The following is a 21653-nucleotide window of genomic DNA, read 5'->3' as shown; positions in this document are numbered from 1 at the left end:
ACGCCACAGGCACACCAACCCCTCCAAAAAACAGAACAGGCACACCAACCCCTCCAAAAAAACGCAACAGGCACACCAACCCCTCAAAAAAACGCAACAGGCACACAAACCCCTCAAAAAAACGCAACAGGCACACCAACCCCTCAAAAAAAACGCAACAGGCACACCAACCCCTCCAAAAAACGCAACAGGCACACCAACCCCTCCAAAAAAACGCAACAGGCACACCAACCCCTCCAAAAAAACGCAGCAGGCACACCATCCCCTCCAAAAAAACGCAACAGGCACACCAACCCCTCCAAAAAAAACAGAACAGGCACACCAACCCCTCCAAAAAACGCAACAGGCACACCAACCCCTCCAAAAAACGCAACAGGCACACCAACCCCTCCAAAAAAACGCAACAGGCACATCAACCCCTCAAAAAAACGCAACAGGCACACCAACCCCTCAAAAAAACACAACAGGCACACAAACCCCTCAAAAAAACGCAACAGGCACACCAACCCCTCCAAAAAACGCAACAGGCACACCAACCCCTCAAAAAAACGCAACAGGCACACCAACCCCTCCAAAAAAACGCAACAGGCACACCAACCCCTCCAAAAAAACGCAACAGGCACACCAACCCCTCAAAAAAACGCAACAGGCACATCAACCCCTCAAAAAAACGCAACAGGCACATCAACCCCTCAAAAAAACGCAACAGGCACACCAACCCCTCAAAAAAACGCAACAGGCACACCAACCCCTCCAAAAAACGCAACAGGCACACCAACCCCTCAAAAAAACGCAACAGGCACACCAACCCCTCCAAAAAACGCAACAGGCACACCAACCCCTCCAAAAAAACGCAACAGGCACACCAACCCCTCAAAAAAACGCAACAGGCACATCAACTCCTCCAAAAAAACGCAACAGGCACACCAACCCCTCAAAAAAACGCAACAGGCACATCAACCCCTCCAAAAAAACGCAACAGGCACATCAACCCCTCCAAAAAAACGCAACAGGCACACCAACTCCTCCAAAAAAACGCAACAGGCACACCAACCCCTCAAAAAAACGCAACAGGCACACCAACCCCTCCAAAAAACGCAACAGGCACACCAACCCCTCCAAAAAACGCAACAGGCACACCAACCCCTCCAAAAAAACGCAACAGGCACACCAACCCCTCAAAAAAACGCAACAGGCACATCAACCCCTCCAAAAAAACGCAACAGGCACACCAACCCCTCAAAAAAACGCAACAGGCACATCAACCCCTCCAAAAAAACGCAACAGGCACATCAACCCCTCCAAAAAAACGCAACAGGCACACCAACTCCTCCAAAAAAACGCAACAGGCACACCAACCCCTCAAAAAAACGCAACAGGCACACCAACCCCTCCAAAAAACGCAACAGGCACACCAACCCCTCAAAAAAACGCAACAGGCACACCAACCCCTCCAAAAAAACGCAACAGGCACATCAACCCCTCCAAAAAAACGCAACAGGCACACCAACTCCTCCAAAAAAACGCAACAGGCACACCAACCCCTCAAAAAAACGCAACAGGCACACCAACCCCTCCAAAAAAACGCAACAGGCACACAAACCCCTCAAAAAAACGCAACAGGCACACCAACCCCTCAAAAAAACGCAACAGGCACACCAACCTCTCCAAAAAAACGCAACAGGCACATCAACCCCTCAAAAAAACGCAACAGGCACACCAACCCCTCCAAAAAAACGCAACAGGCACACCAACCCCTCCAAAAAAAACGCAACAGGTACATCAACCCCTCAAAAAAACGCAATAGGCACACCAACCCCTCCAAAAAAACGCAACAGGCACACCAACCCCTCCAAAAAAACGCAACAGGCACACCAACCCCTCAAAAAAACGCAACAGGCACATCAACCCCTCCAAAAAAACGCAACAGGCACACCAACCCCTCCAAAAAAAACGCAACAGGCACATCAACCTCTCAAAAAAACGCAACAGGCACACCAACCTCTCAAAAAAACGCAACAGGCACACCAACCCCTCCAAAAAAACGCAACAGGCACACCAACCCCTCCAAAAAAACGCAACAGGCACACCAACCCCTCCAAAAAAACGCAACAGGCACATCAACCCCGCCAAAAAAACGTAACAGGCACATCAACCCCTCAAAAAAACGCAACAGGCACATCAACCCCTCAAAAAAACGCAACAGGCACACCAACCCCTCAAAAAAACGCAACAGGCACACCAACCCCTCCAAAAAACGCAACAGGCACACCAACCCCTCAAAAAAACGCAACAGGCACACCAACCCCTCCAAAAAACGCAACAGGCACACCAACCCCTCCAAAAAAACGCAACAGGCACACCAACCCCTCAAAAAAACGCAACAGGCACATCAACCCCTCCAAAAAAACGCAACAGGCACACCAACCCCTCAAAAAAACGCAACAGGCACATCAACCCCTCCAAAAAAACGCAACAGGCACACCAACCCCTCAAAAAAACGCAACAGGCACATCAACCTCTCCAAAAAAATGCAACAGGCACACCAACCCCTCAAAAAAACGCAACAGGCACACCAACCCCTCCAAAAAAACGCAACAGGCACACCAACCCCTCCAAAAAAACGCAACAGGCACACCAACCCCTCCAAAAAAACGCAACAGGCACATCAACCCCTCCAAAAAAATGCAACAGGCACATCAACCCCTCCAAAAAAACGCAACAGGCACACCAACCCCTCAAAAAAAACGCAACAGGCACATCAACCCCTCCAAAAAACGCAACAGGCACACCAACCCCTCCAAAAAAACGCAACAGGCACACCAACCCCTCCAAAAAAACGCAGCAGGCACACCAACCCCTCCAAAAAAAACAGAACAGGCACACCAACCCCTCCAAAAAACGCAACAGGCACACCAACCCCTCCAAAAAACGCAACAGGCACATCAACCTCTCAAAAAAACGCAACAGGCACACCAACCCCTCCAAAAAAACGCAACAGGCACACCAACCCCTCCAAAAAAACGCAACAGGCACACCAACCCCTCAAAAAAACGCAACAGGCACATCAACCCCTCCAAAAAAACGCAACAGGCACACCAACCCCTCAAAAAAACGCAACAGGCACACCAACCCCTCCAAAAAAACGCAACAGGCACACCAACCCCTCCAAAAAAACGCAACAGGCACACCAACCCCTCAAAAAAACGCAACAGGCACACCAACCCCTCCAAAAAAACGCAACAGGCACACCAACCCCTCCAAAAAAACGCAACAGGCACACCAACCCCTCAAAAAAACGCAACAGGCACACCAACCCCTCCAAAAAAACGCAACAGGCACACCAACCCCTCCAAAAAAACGCAACAGGCACACCAACCCCTCAAAAAAACGCAACAGGCACATCAACCCCTCCAAAAAAACGCAACAGGCACATCAACCCCTCAAAAAAACGCAACAGGCACACCAACCCCTCCAAAAAAACGCAACAGGCACATCAACCCCTCCAAAAAAACGTAACAGGCACATCAACCCCTCAAAAAAACGCAACAGGCACATCAACCCCTCAAAAAAACGCAACAGGCACACCAACCCCTCAAAAAAACGCAACAGGCACACCAACCCCTCCAAAAAACGCAACAGGCACACCAACCCCTCAAAAAAACGCAACAGGCACACCAACCCCTCCAAAAAACGCAACAGGCACACCAACCCCTCCAAAAAAACGCAACAGGCACACCAACCCCTCAAAAAAACGCAACAGGCACATCAACCCCTCCAAAAAAACGCAACAGGCACACCAACCCCTCAAAAAAACGCAACAGGCACATCAACCCCTCCAAAAAAACGCAACAGGCACACCAACCCCTCAAAAAAACGCAACAGGCACATCAACCTCTCCAAAAAAATGCAACAGGCACACCAACCCCTCAAAAAAACGCAACAGGCACACCAACCCCTCAAAAAAACGCAACAGGCACACCAACCCCTCCAAAAAAACGCAACAGGCACACCAACCCCTCCAAAAAAACGCAACAGGCACACCAACCCCTCCAAAAAAACGCAACAGGCACATCAACCCCTCCAAAAAAATGCAACAGGCACATCAACCCCTCCAAAAAAACGCAACAGGCACACCAACCCCTCAAAAAAAACACAACAGGCACATCAACCCCTCCAAAAAACGCAACAGGCACACCAACCCCTCCAAAAAAACGCAACAGGCACACCAACCCCTCCAAAAAAACGCAGCAGGCACACCAACCCCTCCAAAAAAAACAGAACAGGCACACCAACCCCTCCAAAAAACGCAACAGGCACACCAACCCCTCCAAAAAACGCAACAGGCACATCAACCTCTCAAAAAAACGCAACAGGCACACCAACCCCTCCAAAAAAACGCAACAGGCACACCAACCCCTCCAAAAAAACGCAACAGGCACACCAACCCCTCAAAAAAACGCAACAGGCACATCAACCCCTCCAAAAAAACGCAACAGGCACACCAACCCCTCAAAAAAACGCAACAGGCACACCAACCCCTCCAAAAAAACGCAACAGGCACACCAACCCCTCCAAAAAAACGCAACAGGCACACCAACCCCTCAAAAAAACGCAACAGGCACACCAACCCCTCCAAAAAAACGCAACAGGCACACCAACCCCTCAAAAAAACGCAACAGGCACACCAACCCCTCCAAAAAAACGCAACAGGCACACCAACCCCTCCAAAAAAACGCAACAGGCACACCAACCCCTCAAAAAAACGCAACAGGCACATCAACCCCTCCAAAAAAACGCAACAGGCACATCAACCCCTCAAAAAAACGCAACAGGCACACCAACCCCTCCAAAAAAACGCAACAGGCACACCAACCCCTCAAAAAAACGCAACAGGCACACCAACCCCTCCAAAAAACGCAACAGGTACATCAACCCCTCCAAAAAAACGCAACAGGCACACCAACCCCTCCAAAAAAACGCAACAGGCACACCAACCCCTCCAAAAAACGCATCAGGCACACCAACCCCTCCAAAAAACGCAACAGGCACACCAACCCCTCAAAAAAACGCAACAGGCACACCAACCCCTCAAAAAAACGCAACAGGCACATCAACCCCTCCAAAAAAACGCAACAGGTACATCAACCCCTCAAAAAAACGCAACAGGCACACCAACTCCTCCAAAAAAACGCAACAGGCACATCAACCCCTCCAAAAAACGCAACAGGCACACCAACCCCTCCAAAAAAACGCAACAGGCACACCAACCCCTCCAAAAAAACGCAACAGGCACACCAACCCCTCCAAAAAAACGCAACAGGCACATCAACCCCTCAAAAAAACGCAACAGGCACATCAACCCCTCCAAAAAAACGCAACAGGCACACCAACCCCTCAAAAAAACGCAACAGGCACATCAACCCCTCCAAAAAAACGCAACAGGTACATCAACCCCTCAAAAAAACGCAACAGGCACACCAACTCCTCCAAAAAAACGCAACAGGCACACCAACCCCTCAAAAAAACGCAACAGGCACACCAACCCCTCCAAAAAAACGCAACAGGCACACCAACCCCTCCAAAAAACGCAACAGGTACATCAACCCCTCCAAAAAAACGCAACAGGCACACCAACCCCTCCAAAAAAATGCAACAGGCACATCAACCCCTCCAAAAAAACGCAACAGGCACATCAACTCCTCCAAAAAAACGCAACAGGCACATCAACCCCTCAAAAAAACGCAACAGGCACACCAACCCCTCCAAAAAAACGCAACAGGCACACCAACCCCTCAAAAAAACGCAACAGGCACATCAACCCCTCCAAAAAACGCAACAGGCACATCAACCTCTCAAAAAAAACGCAACAGGCACATCAACCCCTCCAAAAAAACGCTACAGGCACATCAACCCCTCCAAAAAACGCAACAGGCACACCAACCCCTCCAAAAAACACAACAGGCACACCAACCCCTCCAAAAAAACGCAACAGGCACACCAACCCCTCCAAAAAAACGCAACAGGCACACCAACCCCTCAAAAAAACGCAACAGGCACACCAACCCCTCCAAAAAAACGCAACAGGCACACCAACCCCTCAAAAAAACGCAACAGGCACACCAACCCCTCAAAAAAAACGCAACAGGCACACCAACCCCTCAAAAAAAACGCAACAGGCACATCAACCCCTCAAAAAAACGCAACAGGCACATCAACACCCAAATTCCTCTTCCTGCACAAAAATAAGCAAAGTGGATCAGATAAGTTGACACCCAAATCCCTCCTCCCGCACAAACAAAACCGAACATAACACGTCAAGCACATGTCCCTCAAGACAATGGTCATAAAACGAAACAGCATTACTCCAGGAACAAGGTGTAACTCACATTACCAACTGGACTTATGGTTATGATTTCCAAGAAACACACAGTTACAAAGAAAAAAAAAGTCCCAGTCCTGGTCCAACTTGTTCTTCCACTGAGCGAACACTGGATGGCAGCACCTACCAGAGGGCCAGGCCCCAAACGAGTACGGATTCCAGCGCGCCGTGATTAGTGATTGTAGTCCAGAGAAAGTATATTTGGTACAACAGTTAGAAATGGTATTAGCTCCTCACAAAGCATCACTGTATCTAGCCAGCACCATTTTGGGAAATCAGAACCATATGGGAACTCTCCAACCATATGATGATAACAAGACATCTATATATCTCAGTGCCTCAACATAGATCTGCACTTTATGGTGTTCCAACTAGTTCCTTCACTTATAACCATGCCTTGCATTTTTCCCCTTTTAGAAAGCCAGATGTCCAACCAGAAATACAATGATCAAGCAGCAGGAGAACAAAATGAAGCAATCTTTACTTGATCTGACACATACATCACACTGGCTCAAATAAAGACAGTCGTCATGCTGTGGAGATTAGCCTAGAGGCTTGCTCAGTCTTATTGAATTATTATTTATTGAATTTATAGAATAAATGCTCTGTACCCGGAGCTAGAAGAAAGGACAACTCAGCTACCTGATCAATGGAGTGTGGGCTTGCACACACGTTCTGTTGCAATGTTCTTGAATAAGGACTTTAGTGGCTCAACCTACATTAGTTGTCGGGAGTGGTGGATGGGGTAGGCTACAATTTCATGTTTCCTGGACTCATTACAGTTTGCAAAGTCTTCAAGAACTAATGTACCTAAAGCAGTTTGTTTTTCAATTCAAGGCTTCAACAAAATCCCTTGCTCACAGAAATGCTTTATTGACCAATCCTAAGAGAGAAAGAAGGAGAAGACAATTTTGTTATTCAGCGAGCACTTCAAACTCCTGTGTGATCAATAAATTAGATGACTCTGAAAGCACCATGTTCAGTGTTCTATGTTGTGATCCAATAACAAAGTATTGCAGGCCTAAAGCTGTATAGTCTACAAACATTCAAGCTTCAGCAGATGTGAGTAGCCTTTAACATTCAAATTCTAAGCATTTGTGTCAACATCCTGAAATTAATCATGAAAAAACCTTTTTCCAAAAATAACCCAAAGATACTTTTTCCAAAAATAACCCAAAGATACTGTGCCTTCAAGAGCAAGTCAGAGGCCAAGTATCCTGCGGCAAGAGACTTGCATCCTGATTGTTCAAAGCTTTTCCACTTAGAGAGAAGCCCAGTTGCCTGAACCTCATCCACCACCTAAACATTCACTCTCTCCACTATACAACACTGTAGCTGCCACTTCCACCAACTACAAAATACACCACAGTTACTCACTTAGGATATTCTTGACAATTCTTCCCAAACTCACCATCCCTACAAAAAGGATCAGCCACAGAAGGTATGTGGGAGCATCACCACCTACACATCCAACACCATCTTGATGAAAGGTAACAGTATTCTGGTGACATTGCAGGGTCTTAGGGAAGTGCCTTCAACTGAGTGAGTGCAGTGTGTTAAGAGGTGACTCGTCGCCTGCTTCTCAATGCAAATATGGATGGGAATGAATGCCGACCCTGCCAGTGATCCTAAAAGTGAGAAAAGTAAAACTTAAAGCTGAAACATAAATTTAACAGGTGCTTGAAACTGCAACATTACCTGACTGCCTGACACGCAGCACTGTCTGCTGGTAAGCCACTTCTGATGGAGGCACCAAAATAAGGAAGTCAACCTTCTCAAAAGAGCCCAGATCCAGATTTTGCGTGCTGGAGTCAGCAATTGCGCAGACATGAGATAACAGCTTTCGAGCTGCAGCAAGTTGTATGGGATGAATATGACATGTTTCTTTGTTTGAAATTGTGGCTAGTGGAGATAAAAATTAAAACAAAAGATATTAATCACTGCTTTTAAAAGTTCAATTTATTGACTTTACTGGATCACTGAATATGACAAACTACATTGACAACAAAAACTATAATCACACAGAATAGACCTTACTCCCCCATATCATACTAACTAGTATAAGGTGAAACCATGCTACATGAAATAAATCTGCCAATATTTTTAAAATTATAGAACAGATTCCAACTTTCTGAATATTCCTTCATTGTCATTTACATAACAAAATTTATGACCACAATTCTCGTCTAACTGCAAACCCACTTCTCTCAAATTCTCTCATTCCAGTCTTTCCATTTCCATTTTATTTTCTTTGTATGTATCCATTCATAGAGTGTAAAGTTATTATCAATCACTAATTAGCTAAAAACTTGCGGAGGAGGAGGCAGCCTCAGTTTCATGGTTACCACTGCTAACAGTATCTTTTTATTTTATGCTTTTATTTGAATTACTTGAATTTGGGTTGCACAGTTGCCTTAAGGAGATTCCGGCTTGTCTCTCTGGATGAACTGTCACACCTACCAGTGGACACAGGACCAGTATCTTAGCGACTTCGTTACTCACTTTGTGGCCGAATTTGCATCATACTGCCTCTAAATTGATCTTTGCTGCTTCCCATTTTTGCAATTCACATTCTGTACCTTATTGCATAATTTTGCTGAAAACCAAGGGAATAATCTCCACAAATGCCACACACTGATACAAGGTATAAATGATGATAGGGATTACAAAATTATAGTCTGTTACATTACCTCGTTTAGGTTCTAAAAAAATCAATAATAGAGATAATCAATTTTGCAGGTTAAATAGCTGCCTCTGTTTTCACATTCATCAACACACAGGCATAATGTTCACATCCAAACATTTTCCACTTATTTTGTTGCACTTTTCCCCAGAACAAGTGAGCTAATATTGACTTTCTAAAAAAATATATTTTTAATGTTGCTGATATTAAAATGTATTCTATCAGAAGAATATGAGTAATTAAAGCAAGAGCGGGGCATGTGATCCCTCAATAATCAACTCCACTGTCCAAACCTCACCATCCTCAATACCTCAACCCTGAATAAACATAATAACTCAGTATCCTCAGATCTCTAAGGTTCAAGAATGCCAAACTTTTACAGCCCTCAGAGAAGATATTTTTCCTGATATTAGTTTTGAGGCTAATTCGTTATCTGAGACTCACTTAGAAGTGAAAACATCTTCACAGCATCTACCCAAATGAGTCTTCTCAGAATTGTATTGTTTCTATGGGCTCATTCTTCTGAACTCCAGGCCCAGACTGTTTATTCTTTCCATAAGCCTGATGAGCAGAATTAAGCCATTCAGCGCTCTTGAGTCTACTTGGCATTCAACCCTAATGCTTCCACAATTGGAAACATTCTCTGCATGTCCACTCTGTCTAGGCCTTTCAATATTTGGTAGGATCCCCCACCAATCTCCTAAGCTCCAGTAAGTACAGGCCCAGAGCCATCGAACACTCCTCACTCCCAGGAGCATTCTCATGAACCTCCTCTGGACTGCTTTCGTGACACCACATCCTTTCTTAAATAAAGTGCTCAAAACTGCTCACAGTACTCCAAATACAGTCTGACCAATGCCTTATAAAGCTGCGGGGCTGCCCCCTCATTTCATAAGCTAATTGGATGGGAATTTTGGAGGCTCACCTGAACAAACTGTTGATCTTTCAACTGAGGCATCAGATTTCTTCAATGAAGCATTGAAACCAAAACCTTGACTATTCTCTACCAGAGTGCACTTTTTCAAGAGTGTGTCGAGATCTCCATCTGGTTAAAATACCAACAGAAGCAAAAATGATAAACTTATTTGTTACATGTGGCAAATAAACGAAGTATTGTCTTGGCATTTAAATTTTCAGTTGTAGAATACATTGATACTCATAAGGTTTATTTTCATTCCTCATTCATCTAAAATATATTTTGGAGTTGTCAGACTTTGCTCTCAAGGCCTTTGAACACAAAATGGAATTAATTTACTGAAATTTGATCAAGTAAGCACAGATCAAAACTCCCTCTCAGAAAGCTTTATGTTTATTTTCTTGTACACTGACCAAAGACACCAAGGAGACTTCCTAGTGCTGATTCTCTTGCTTTGTTCAATTCTCATCAGTTCTTCCTGCTGGTTTGATCTTTACATAGAAAAAAACATTTCTTTGGGGGGAATGTCCAGCTTTTCATAACTAAAATTACTGTTGGTAACCACAGATGAGCATTTGAAATGTACCACTATTGCTGATGACAAGAGAAACTTTTCTCTTGATCATAGTTCAATTGAAACATCGGTCATAATCCTCTGAAGTTTTATGGCATTATCCTAAAGATGGACCAGGAAATCGGCTGATCATTCCAGATGGAAGACCTGACAGATTAGAGTCATAGAGAAATACCACACGGTAACAGTCATCTCAGCCCATCTAGACTGTGCCCAACTGTTATTCTACCTAGACCCATCAACCTGCACCTCGATCACAGCCCTCTCATCCATTTACCTATACGAACATCCCTTAAATGTTCATATCGAACCTGCATCCACCATTTCCACGTTCGCACCACCCTCTTGAGTGAAGACGTTCTACCTTATGTTTCCCTTAAATATTTCACCTTTCACTGTTAACCCATGAATATTTCAATATAACATCACAACTCCTATACTCAATATTTTAATTTATGAAGGCCAATGTGCCAAAGCTCTCTTTAGGACCTTATCCACTTTGACACCAAGCAATTATGGATCTGTATTGTCAGATGCCTCTGTCTACCGCACTCCTTAGTGTCCTACCATTAACTATGTATGTGCTACCCTAGATGATGTTCCTAAAGTGAAACACTTCACATGGCATTAAATTCCATCTGCCATTTTCCATTCCCATTTTTCCAGCTGGTCCAGATCCCGCTGCAAGCTTTCATTGTCTTTCTCATTATCCACTACAACCCTATCTTGGTGTCATCCATAAATGTGACAAACAGCAATGGCCCTGAGATCACAATCCTGGAGGTCCTGCACCCTAACTTAGCATCTAACTCCTAAAACTCCTTCCTGCCTATGTCACTGGACCACATCCTCTGACTGCTCATCCTCCTCAAGAATGCCAAGGACTCAATCCGAGATGTCTCATCTAGGAATCGCATTCTCAACCAAGGAACTTCCTGTCCCTTCCCCTAACCAATCACTACTGCTTACACCTTCTCCCCCACTTCCCTTCTGAGTCACAGAGATCAACTGACTCTGTGCCAGAGACGAACTCTGTTGCTTTCCTCTGCTGGGCTGTGCTCCCCAATAGTACACAAAAAATTTATGTTTTTATTGGCGGGAACAGCCACAAGTATACTCAGCAATGGCTGTCTATCTCTCTCCTGACGGTTAGTCAGTTACCTGTGTCATGAACCTTAGGTGTAACTACCTGCCTGTATCTCCATTCAAAGACTCTTTAGACTCCCGAATGAAGAGTTCGTCCAACTCCAGCATCAGTTCCCTGATGTAACATGCAAGAAGCTGCAGCAGCAAGCACTCCTTGCAAGAGTAATTGTCAGGGATACTAGAGGTCGCCCTGTCTTCCCACGCCCCACAAGAGGAGAATTCCACTGTCCTGATTATCGTTCCCACTGCTCAATCTGTGCAACAATAAAGGAAGAAAGAAACATACCAGAAACTTACCGTAATCTCGCCTCTTGTAGGCAAAGCTTCTTGGGCTAAAGCCTCAGCTGCCCACTCTAACCCTGCCCGATCAACAATGGCCTCTCTTTTCAAACCTAACTTCATTTTATTGGCCCTTGCCAAGTGCCTAATAAACCGAGTGATCTCAAGCTTCACAAAGAGTCCTTAAAGACCCCACTCACCTTAGTAAGTCTAGCCCTCACTCGCCCACTGCTCAAGTACTAAAGGCCTGTACTTGTCTAGATGGGGGTTTACAGACTTCTACAACCACTCACTTCAGCAGTCTAAAGTACCCACCTGCTTCAATAACTATCATTCAATGACACCATGATGAAGTACTTCAAGCAGTTGGTCATGAAGCATATCAATTCCTGCCTGAAGAGCAACCTAGGTCAATGCCAGTTTACCTACCACCACCACAGGACAACAGCAGAAACCATCTCTTTGGCTCTTCACTCAACTCCAAAACTCCTGGACAATGACATCAGGGAGTTCTTCATTGACTACAGCTCAGCATTCAACACTACCATCTCCTTAAAACTCATCAATAAGTTCCAAGACCTGCACCTTGGTAGCTTCCTGTGCAACTGAATCTTCAAATTGCTCACTGGCAGACTCCAGTTAGTACAGATCAGCAACATCTCCTCCACATTTGCCATCAGCATAGATGCACCACGTCTCTGTGTTAAGCCCCTGATTTACTCACTTGAAACCTATTATTGTGTGGAAAAGTACAGCTCCAATGCTGTATTTAAGTTTGCTGACGACACCACTGTTGTTGGTCGAATCAAAGGAGGTGACAAAACAGCATATAAGAGGGACACTGAAAATATGGTTGAGTGGTGCCACAACAACTTCTCACTCAACATCAGCAAAAACCAAAAAGAGCTAATTATTGACTACAGGAAGAAGAAGCGAGAGTTCCTTGAGTCAGTTCTCATTTGGGGTCTGGAGGTGGAGAGGATCAGTATCTTTAAATTCCTTGGTGTTATCATATCAGAGGATCTGACATCAAAAATTTCAACAACTTCAATAGGGGCACAGCAGTGAGCATCCTAATTGGTTGCATCATGGCCTGGTATGGAAACACCAAAGTATAGGAACATTGAAGGCTATAGTAAGCAACTTATTCTATCACAAGCAAAACCCTTCTCAGCACTGAATACGTTTACATGGAGCACTGTCATATGTGCACCTGTAATAACTACAGGTGCACATTCCTTTATCCGAAATTCTGAAATCCAAACAGCTCCGAAAACCGAAGTTTTTTTTCGTCAAAAGCTGACGTCACTCAGGTGTGACGTGGCAGCACTAGCAGAGGCCGCAAGACATCAGTTACGGCTCAGTGCTCGTACTGGTTATACGTGCATTTGCTGTTCGCTGATATTCTGTGTTTACTGTTGACATTGTGTTTAATTTCACTGTGAAAATGTCAAAAAGAGCTGCAGATACCCCTATGGGTAACAATGAGGAAAAGAGAAGGAAGCATCTACCTATCATTATCAATAATGCAGAAAGTGGGGTTATTGTAGCAGCTTAATCGTGGTGTGTCTGTGCGGTGTCTTACTGAAGAAAATAGTGTCGGAACTACCACACTACATAGCATTTACATTGTATTAGGTATTATAAGTAATCTAGAGATGATTTAAAGTATATGGGAGGATGTGCGTATGTTTGTTGCGTCGCCGGGTCCTAAAGTCCACCGCACTGAGCCAGGTTAAATACGGGACTTGAGCATACGTGGTTTTTGGTATCGGGGGGGGGGGGGGGGGGTCTGAAATCTGAAAAATTCTGAATTCCGAAATGCAACTGACCCCAAGGATTTCGGATGAGGGATTGTGGACCTGTATTACCCTACAATTATCACGCTCCTGAACTGGTGTGGAAAACTTAACTGAACAGATTCTACAATCTGCAGATTCACTTTCAAGGATACTTTACAACACATGTTCCCAGTACTATGTGTAGCTCCTGGACAACTATCATGACCTACTTAAACAAGTGCCTTACAGCAGCCTGAAGAGAAATGGCCTTTCTTTTATCCAACCAGCAGCAAAATGATATTGAGGTTTCTGGAGATAATGAAGATTTCCTACAATCCTAATTTTGATTCTAGTTTTCAGTAGGCTCATTACTATTTTGGACGACACATCAGTCTGAGAATCCGGTCCAAGGCAGAAAGACGTATGAACAGATCTTCCATCATACACAAGATGTTGTTAGGTGCTATTTCAGGTCAAGTAAGTTCATGGAGGCGCTGGGCCAGAAAATGAAGGCTGTTTTCCCACCCCTACATTGATAAACACCCACATCACAAATATGTAATCAAATTCCTAAGCAACCAGATAATAAGGAAATAAGAAATGGGGTGGGGGGGGGGGGAGGCTGGTGACAGCAATAATTTACCTGGACAAAGGCTGCTAAAGAAATCTCCTAATGTCCCAATTTTCCCGGTGACAAGCTCATAGTTAATTTCTTTCAGATGCTCTTTTGGACCAAGCATTCTTCCAGTCAAAAATACAGCCTGATGTTTCCCTTGAAAAATAAGAGGTACGTAAAAACGAACAGTAGGGAACCTTTTAGAATGAATTAGAGACAGATCATTAGAGATAAACATGCCTTCTAAGAGCTTCTCTTAGGCAACACAAACACCCCACTTACCTCAGTGTCTCCACCCTCCCACATGTTCCCATTATTCGCTCCAACCCTCCTGTTTGACTACAAATTAAACATGATTCCTAAGCTTTTAGCTCAAATGAAAGATAATTGATTTGAAGCATCAATTCTGCTTCTCCATCCACGGATGATCCCTGATCTGCTGACTATCCCCAGCATTTGATATTTCTGTTTCAGACTTCAAGCACCTGCAATGTTTTGCTTTTCGCTCACTGACTCAATATAGCTATGATGCACGACAACCACACATTAGTAACCTATTTTGACTGCAGAGTTATATCAGAAGTATACAGGAATGGTTATTCCCACAAAAGTGCATGTATGTGTTTGCATTCTATGCATAAGGATTTCTTCCAAAGTCCAGTTGAACAGATTGGTTAGCTTGAATACTGGCTATATAGGGGCCTTTTATTGAACGGAGATTCCTGGTTTAAAAAAAACACTTAAATTACAAACTGCTCCAGCCACCTTGCATTAATTTCACTGAAATCTTAATGAAGGACAGTGGGAGAGCCTGGAGAATGGAGTTTGCATAGAACAGAGCCAAGGGAAAAACAGGAGTAGTCCTATACATTGGACTAGCTCTCTGTCTTTAAGAATAATTCAAGTAAAACCTTTTTTAAAGAAGCTTCTCTCTCTTGTCAATGGGATTAAAGTGATAGGATGAATATTTCTTAGGTTTCCAGAGTGGACACATAATTTCCTAAGAGTCTCCACTTACTGCACTACAACATAGTTTTAATGAAGCTAATTAACAAACAACAGATACCAATTATGTTATCAATTTTCTGGTACTGGCAATACATTCCAATTTCTATTCCATTGCTATTTTATTTTACCACAGTGACAACTAAGATGTAAAAATGAATAGAAAAGTCAAGAGAACAAAAGATCCATTGAAATAAATCATTATTCATTTAACTGCATTTATAAATTGTGTTGTTGGTTGGAGTACGTCCCAAGAAATTGTTAATTAGAAAATGGTGTTTATATTCCCTGTAGTGTCTATTCCAATGAGATTTCTTCAGCAACTTTGACGACACCTCTCTCCTGTAACCTTGAATCAAATCACACGAAGATGAGTTCGTACTAGTTTCCCACCAAATCACATATCATCCATACTTTCAGCTCATTGCTATTTATGGTAGCTTGCTGTGTGAAAATTGGGTTGTCTTGATTCTTGCATTACAAGAGAGAAAATATTTCAAAAAATGTCCCATAGATGAACTGTGGGACATCCCAAGAGCATGAAATATGTGATTTAACTGCAAATTCTTTTACTAGCAGCTAAGCAATTAGACATAGTCAAATACTCTCCTAACATATTCCAGTTGGTGTGGTCACCCCTTAGAGCATGAAGAAATCTGAATAAAGCATAATAACTAACTGTGGAACTGTTAATGAAATGTCACCTTAATTGAGAAAAGTGGATGATGTAATTATTTCTGTCCATAAAGAAAACACCATGGGTGCTGGAAATATGCTCTCTGAGAATGCCAACACAGACACATTGGGGGAGGTACTTCTGGAAATCCATAATATTCAACCAGCATTATATTAAAAAATACAATTATTTATCATGTTTCGTATAGCGAAAATTACCTCAGTGCACTAAAGATGCAATACTAAAAAGAAATGACAAAGAACCAGACAAAGGAATCAGCACAAGAATGAGACTTGGGAAGTAATCATTAAGTGGGAACCACAAAATGTTAAAACTGGCTAAAAGGAGAGAGAACCTAGCCAAAGGTAAACCACCCACCTCTGTAAGAGAGGGGAGGCAGTGGAGGAGGGTGATGTGTTCAAGCATATGAAATGCTGAAAAAAAAGGCTGTGAGGAATGAGAGTGGGAGACAATGGTTTACCTTTACATTGTCATATAGGATGCCATTTGTGATTCTGATAAGGGACTACTGCAGTACTGTGGTGGGGTGGGGTAAGAAAAATGCTGATGGATATTCATAAATGGAGATTCACTTTAGGTAGACATGGATTTGGAAACTGGATACATGTTGAAATATTAATGCAAGACAAATTAAATCTAAGATTTTACTGGCAAATTATTCTGTTCAAGTTTCAAAAATATCAAATACTGACCTGTAACCACTACACATGATTCAGTGCTTTGGTTCTTACTGGTGCAAATGATTACCACAAAATTCTTTCCTTGTAATTTACCCTCACCAAGAAGTTTAAATGTTTCTGCAAGGCCTTCTGCCAATGAAATTGTCCAGTCAATGATCTCGACGACATTCTTACAGGAACTGGCTGCTAATTTAGCCAGCCAGGTGAGCTGCTTCGGGGTGACAGCCAAAGCCTGCGATGGCACACATGTTCCTATCTGAGATACTGCTTGCTGGTAATGTTTGGTTTCAGTAAGATTAGACTCCTGCCATGCTCTCACCAATATATGTTCCAACTCCTCAATTAAGGGCACCTGATCTGGTTCTAGGAAACAAAAAATAAGTAAGTTCAAATATGCAAGATTTCAATGGTATAGAAATCTAACCACTTATTATTTCCAATAAAAATCAGAAACATGCACTTCATAAAAGAAAGAACTGGCTTACAACAGTATTTTAGTTTATTCAATTACACAAGTGTACGATCGGGAGATAATCAGAGCTTCACAATACACTTGCTAATGTAGAAATGAGTATTTCTTCATTTAGCAACATTCTGTACATCATCAAGCCATCATTACTCTGAGCAGCCATATGAATAATGAATATGTACTGACAATGAAATCAATGATTAATAGAGTGACTTTAGATCCTATTTTATAACCCCATTGTCAGTACATCAATCAGAAGATCACAGTGATTTATATGTCAATTTACATCACTCCACATTTTGCGGCTGTTAATTTTAACACTTCTTCATTCCGCTCTCCTGCCATGCAAAAATGAATCCATAATGGAAGTTCAGTTCTATAGGTACACTGGTTATGTGAATCTGCGTAGTCTGGGTTCAGCTCCCACTGCAGAAACATGAGTAAAATAAGTAGACTAACATATTACTGTAGTACCAGGAGACTGTTGCATTCTTGGTTCATTGTCTTTCAAGCAAGAAGATATTAGCTTACCAAGTAATGAGGACATGAAGAATTCCACAACCTTATTTCAAAAGACAGCACTGCCCTTAGGCGTCCCTAATATTTATCCCTTAACCATTATAAGAATAATTTACTAATTATTACAAAAGTTTCTGCAGTATCTTGACTTGGGTAAATTGGCTGCTTGTTTCTTAAAAAGGACTATATAATTGCAAGAGGTTTGCTTTAAATAAACATGAGGCATTTAACACATTGTTCCCAATACACTGACTTCTTGATTTTAAGTGGAGGCTTGTATGCTGCAGTATTGTTCTGAATATTTTAGGGTAAATCCACTAGAAAGTCTTGAATTATTTAAAACAACAACCAAAGAAATCGAGGTAAGAGTGATTACAACAACAGAAGCAATTCTATACGCTTCTCAGCATCTTAAAATAGGCTTCACTGGAACATTATCTGCCAGGATTTGATATGGAATCCATTAAGAAGTATTAGGGTAAACAAACAAATGCATGGCCAAAGAGATGTAGTTTGAAATGCATCTAAATGGAGGACAAATATCTGCAGAGGATACAGTACAGGTTTAAGAAGAAAATTACAGGGTTAAACTGCTTACTTTTTTCTAGAAACTATACTTCTATTCAAAATAACTGAACTCTACTAATTTACAATCGATAAAACTGCTTTTGAATTACTTACCAAGTTGAACAAGATAGTACACTGTTAGTAAGATCTGCATCTCTACAGACATTACTGTGGACACAGATGCACAATGCTGCTCATACCCTCTGGGTAACGACCGGGTGTTTCCATAGCAATTCTGTAGCAATGGATTAACCACCACATCATTCAGATTACCACAAAGGTGAGGAAAGCTTCCATGGCCTAAAAAATTAAATTTTTGAATTATCCTTTCATTTTATAATTATTAATTATTTCATTTTATTACAATCTAGAGATTATTCGGATTTAAAGGGAACGTAAAGTTCTTTTTTTATAACCATAAGAGAATAATTCTGCTGAAGATTCCATCTTCGGTACATAAGCAATTCTTTTGGTAAGCTTGGCACACAAAGTAAAATACTTAATCTTTTGTAAACAATGTGCTATTATTACCCAAACAATTGCATCCCCAAATTACCCTCCCAGTCCCCACATGGTGATAAATGAAACTAAAATTTGGGAAAACTGAAATTCCACCTCTAATCACCATGCCAGTCAGAACATTGGTGCAGTAGTTCAGTTTCTGGTGTCTCTCTCAAAAGGAAGCAGGAGTCAACTTAAGATACAAAGGTCACATCTGATTGATATATTGGAGCCTCGGTTAAACCGTATATTGAAGGCAGAGTAATGAAATACAGCGACAGGCCAGAAAGGGTTAAGCTGATTGTTAGCAAAACAAGATCTCTGAATTGTTTGGAGAGTGCTTTTCCTAGAAATCCCATGGAGTTACTTAAGAGTCACCCAATGTGCAGGGATCCTACCCTTTTCCAACCCAATTGCAAATACCAAGATAATTACTTCATCTGATTGTCAAGGATCACAACTATGGGCCCAAAGGTTTTGATGGACAAATTCTTGCTCTGTCTGCACAGATTGTGAAGATGACCAGATGTGAAACAGGAGTCCAGGACATTTCACTTAATCTAGGCTTTGCCAACATGTCCCAGCCAGACTCCAAATACTTCTCTCTACTGGGCCCAATCTGAACCTACTTTCCAGCCAGAATAATGGCCCAAATGTCCAGTTCATTTCATTGACATTCAATTACCTTTAAAGATTACAGGTCGGGTCCCGCAGTTTTGAAGTAGATTATCAGGTACAACCACAGGCTCTTCGGAGGCTGTAAGTGGAGAATGAGCAGGTCCTAAATGACTGGACTGAGTCATGCAAGTTATTTCCACAGGTTCTGTAAGCAGCAAGGGGAATCAATGAATTTCATGAAAGACTTACAGTCAGCAAGTGGTCCAGCATACAAATGTGGGTGTACTTTTTCAGTCTTAACCAAGATAAGGTAAGAAGATGATGGTGTTTGACAGCATATTCTGTAGCCATTTAGATCAAAAGCAAAATGGAGCAGACATTGGAAATTTGAAGGATGATTGGCCCTTGGACTGTATTCCTTGGAGTTTAGAAGAATGAGGGGAGACCTCATAGAAACATTTCGAATGTTAAAAGGCATGGACAGAGTGGATGTGGCAAAGTTGTTTCCCATGATGGGGGAGTCTAGTACGAGAGGGCATGACTTCAGGATCGAAGGGCGCCCTTTCAGAACAGAAATGCGAAGGAATTTTTTTAGTCAGAGGGTGGTGAATCTATGGAATTTGTTGCCACGGGCAGCAGTGGAGGCCAAGTCATCGGGCGTATTTAAGGCAGAGATTGATAGGTATCTGAGTAGCCAAGGCATCAAAGGTTATGGTGAGAAGGCGGGGCAGTGGGACTAAATAGGATAAAATGGATCAGCTCATGATAAAATGGCGGAGCAGAATCGATGGGCCGAATGGCCTACTTCTGCTCCTTTGTCTTATGGTCTTATGGTCTAAGATATTGCCCGCCAGTGCAACTTATGTAATTTTATATAATTTTCCTTTACTTTATTCACATACAATCTGGCAGGAGAGGAAGAAAAATAATACAATTTATATAGTTTAATGGAACATTTTTATTTCACATTTCCAGCATTGGCAGTACAGTCAGCCCTCCTTATCCACAGGGGATTGGTTCCAGGACACCCCGTGGATACCAAAAAGTGCAGATGCTCAAGTCCCTTATTCAACTTGTCTCCGTGCGGTGGACTTTAGGACCCAGCGGAGCCCGAACCTTATTTAACCCATCTCAGTGCGGTGGACTTTAGGACCCGGCAGAGCGCTGAATCCGCAGTATTTCTGTTCACGAAATTAATCACGATCACGATTGAAAGTAAAGTGGAAATAATAAAGCGATCGGAAAGAGGTGAAACGCCATTGGTCACTGGAAAAGCGTTAGGCTACAGTCGGTTAACGATCAGAACAATTTTAAAGGATAAAGTGAGAAAGGCCCTGCCCCGATGAAAGCTGCAATTATTACTAAGCAATGCAGTGGTTTAATTATTGAAATGCATACATTTCTTAAGTGTTTTATATGCATAGGAAAGTAAAATATATACTCTATATTTTAAAGGAAAGAAAAGAGGATGCTGTCTAAGAAAAGAAGAAAAGAAAAGAAAAGAGGATGCTGTCTAAGTTGCATGCCATCTTGGTCAAATGTCTCCCATCCACTACATAATGTACTGGTGGGCACAGGAGTACATTCAGCCAGAGACTCATTCCACCGAGATGCAGCACAGAGCGTCATAGGATGTCATTCCTGCCTGTGGCCATCAAACTTTACAACTCCTCCCTTGGAGGGTCAGACACCCTGAGCCGATAGACTGGTCCTGGACTTATTTCATAATTTAATGGCATAATTTACATATTACTATTTAACTATTTATGGTTCTATTACTATTTATTATTTATGGTGCAACTGTAACGAAAACCAATTTCCGCCGGGATCAATAAAGTATGACTATGACTATGACTATACACTAAGACAAACATTTGACTGACTGACGCTAAATAATACCAGATGTACCTGTTCCGACTTACTTAGAAAGAGAACTTAGTTTTATTTTGATCCCGATCCGTGGTAACCTTCGCACATCCTCCCGTATACTTTAAATCATTTCTAGATTACTTATAATACCTAATACAATGTCAATGCTATGTAAATAGTTGTTATACTGCATTGTTTAGGGAATAATGACAAGAAAAAGAAGTCTGTTCGTGCTCAAACAACAAGTGCTGGGGAAAGAACTTCCGGGTTTTCCCGATCCACGGTTGGTTGAATCCGCGCATGCAGAACCCGCGGATAAGGAGGGCCGACCGTACAGTATTTTGACCACCA

At 42.6% G+C, this 21653-nt stretch overlaps 1 protein-coding gene across 20 annotated transcripts in view; it reads right to left on the bottom strand.

Annotated features, from left to right (window-relative positions):
* LOC140193984 (protein GREB1-like) overlaps positions 1 to 21653 on the bottom strand; it is a 458873-nt gene that overhangs the window by 239543 nt on the left and 197677 nt on the right. For 17 of the 20 annotated variants that reach the window (XM_072251241.1, XM_072251242.1, XM_072251240.1 and 14 more), the window contains 6 exons: positions 19501 to 19638; positions 18429 to 18614; positions 16772 to 17122; positions 14405 to 14533; positions 9991 to 10110; positions 8081 to 8284 (listed from right to left, as the gene is read on the bottom strand). In XM_072251241.1, the coding sequence (XP_072107342.1) occupies positions 8081 to 8284; positions 9991 to 10110; positions 14405 to 14533; positions 16772 to 17122; positions 18429 to 18614; positions 19501 to 19638 (1128 nt within the window). Of the gene's footprint in view, positions 1 to 7192; positions 7227 to 8080; positions 8285 to 9990; positions 10111 to 14404; positions 14575 to 16771; positions 17123 to 18428; positions 18615 to 19500; positions 19639 to 21653 lie in introns of those variants that run through there. The other 3 variants (XM_072251253.1, XM_072251254.1, XM_072251257.1) reach the window with 3 other exon arrangements.

The sequence above is a fragment of the Mobula birostris genome, chromosome 2 (assembly GCF_030028105.1).
Source record: "Mobula birostris isolate sMobBir1 chromosome 2, sMobBir1.hap1, whole genome shotgun sequence".
Taxonomy (NCBI): domain Eukaryota; kingdom Metazoa; phylum Chordata; class Chondrichthyes; order Myliobatiformes; family Myliobatidae; genus Mobula; species Mobula birostris.
Note: the sequence above shows the minus strand (reverse complement) of the source record. Positions and strands in the feature narration are given on the sequence as shown.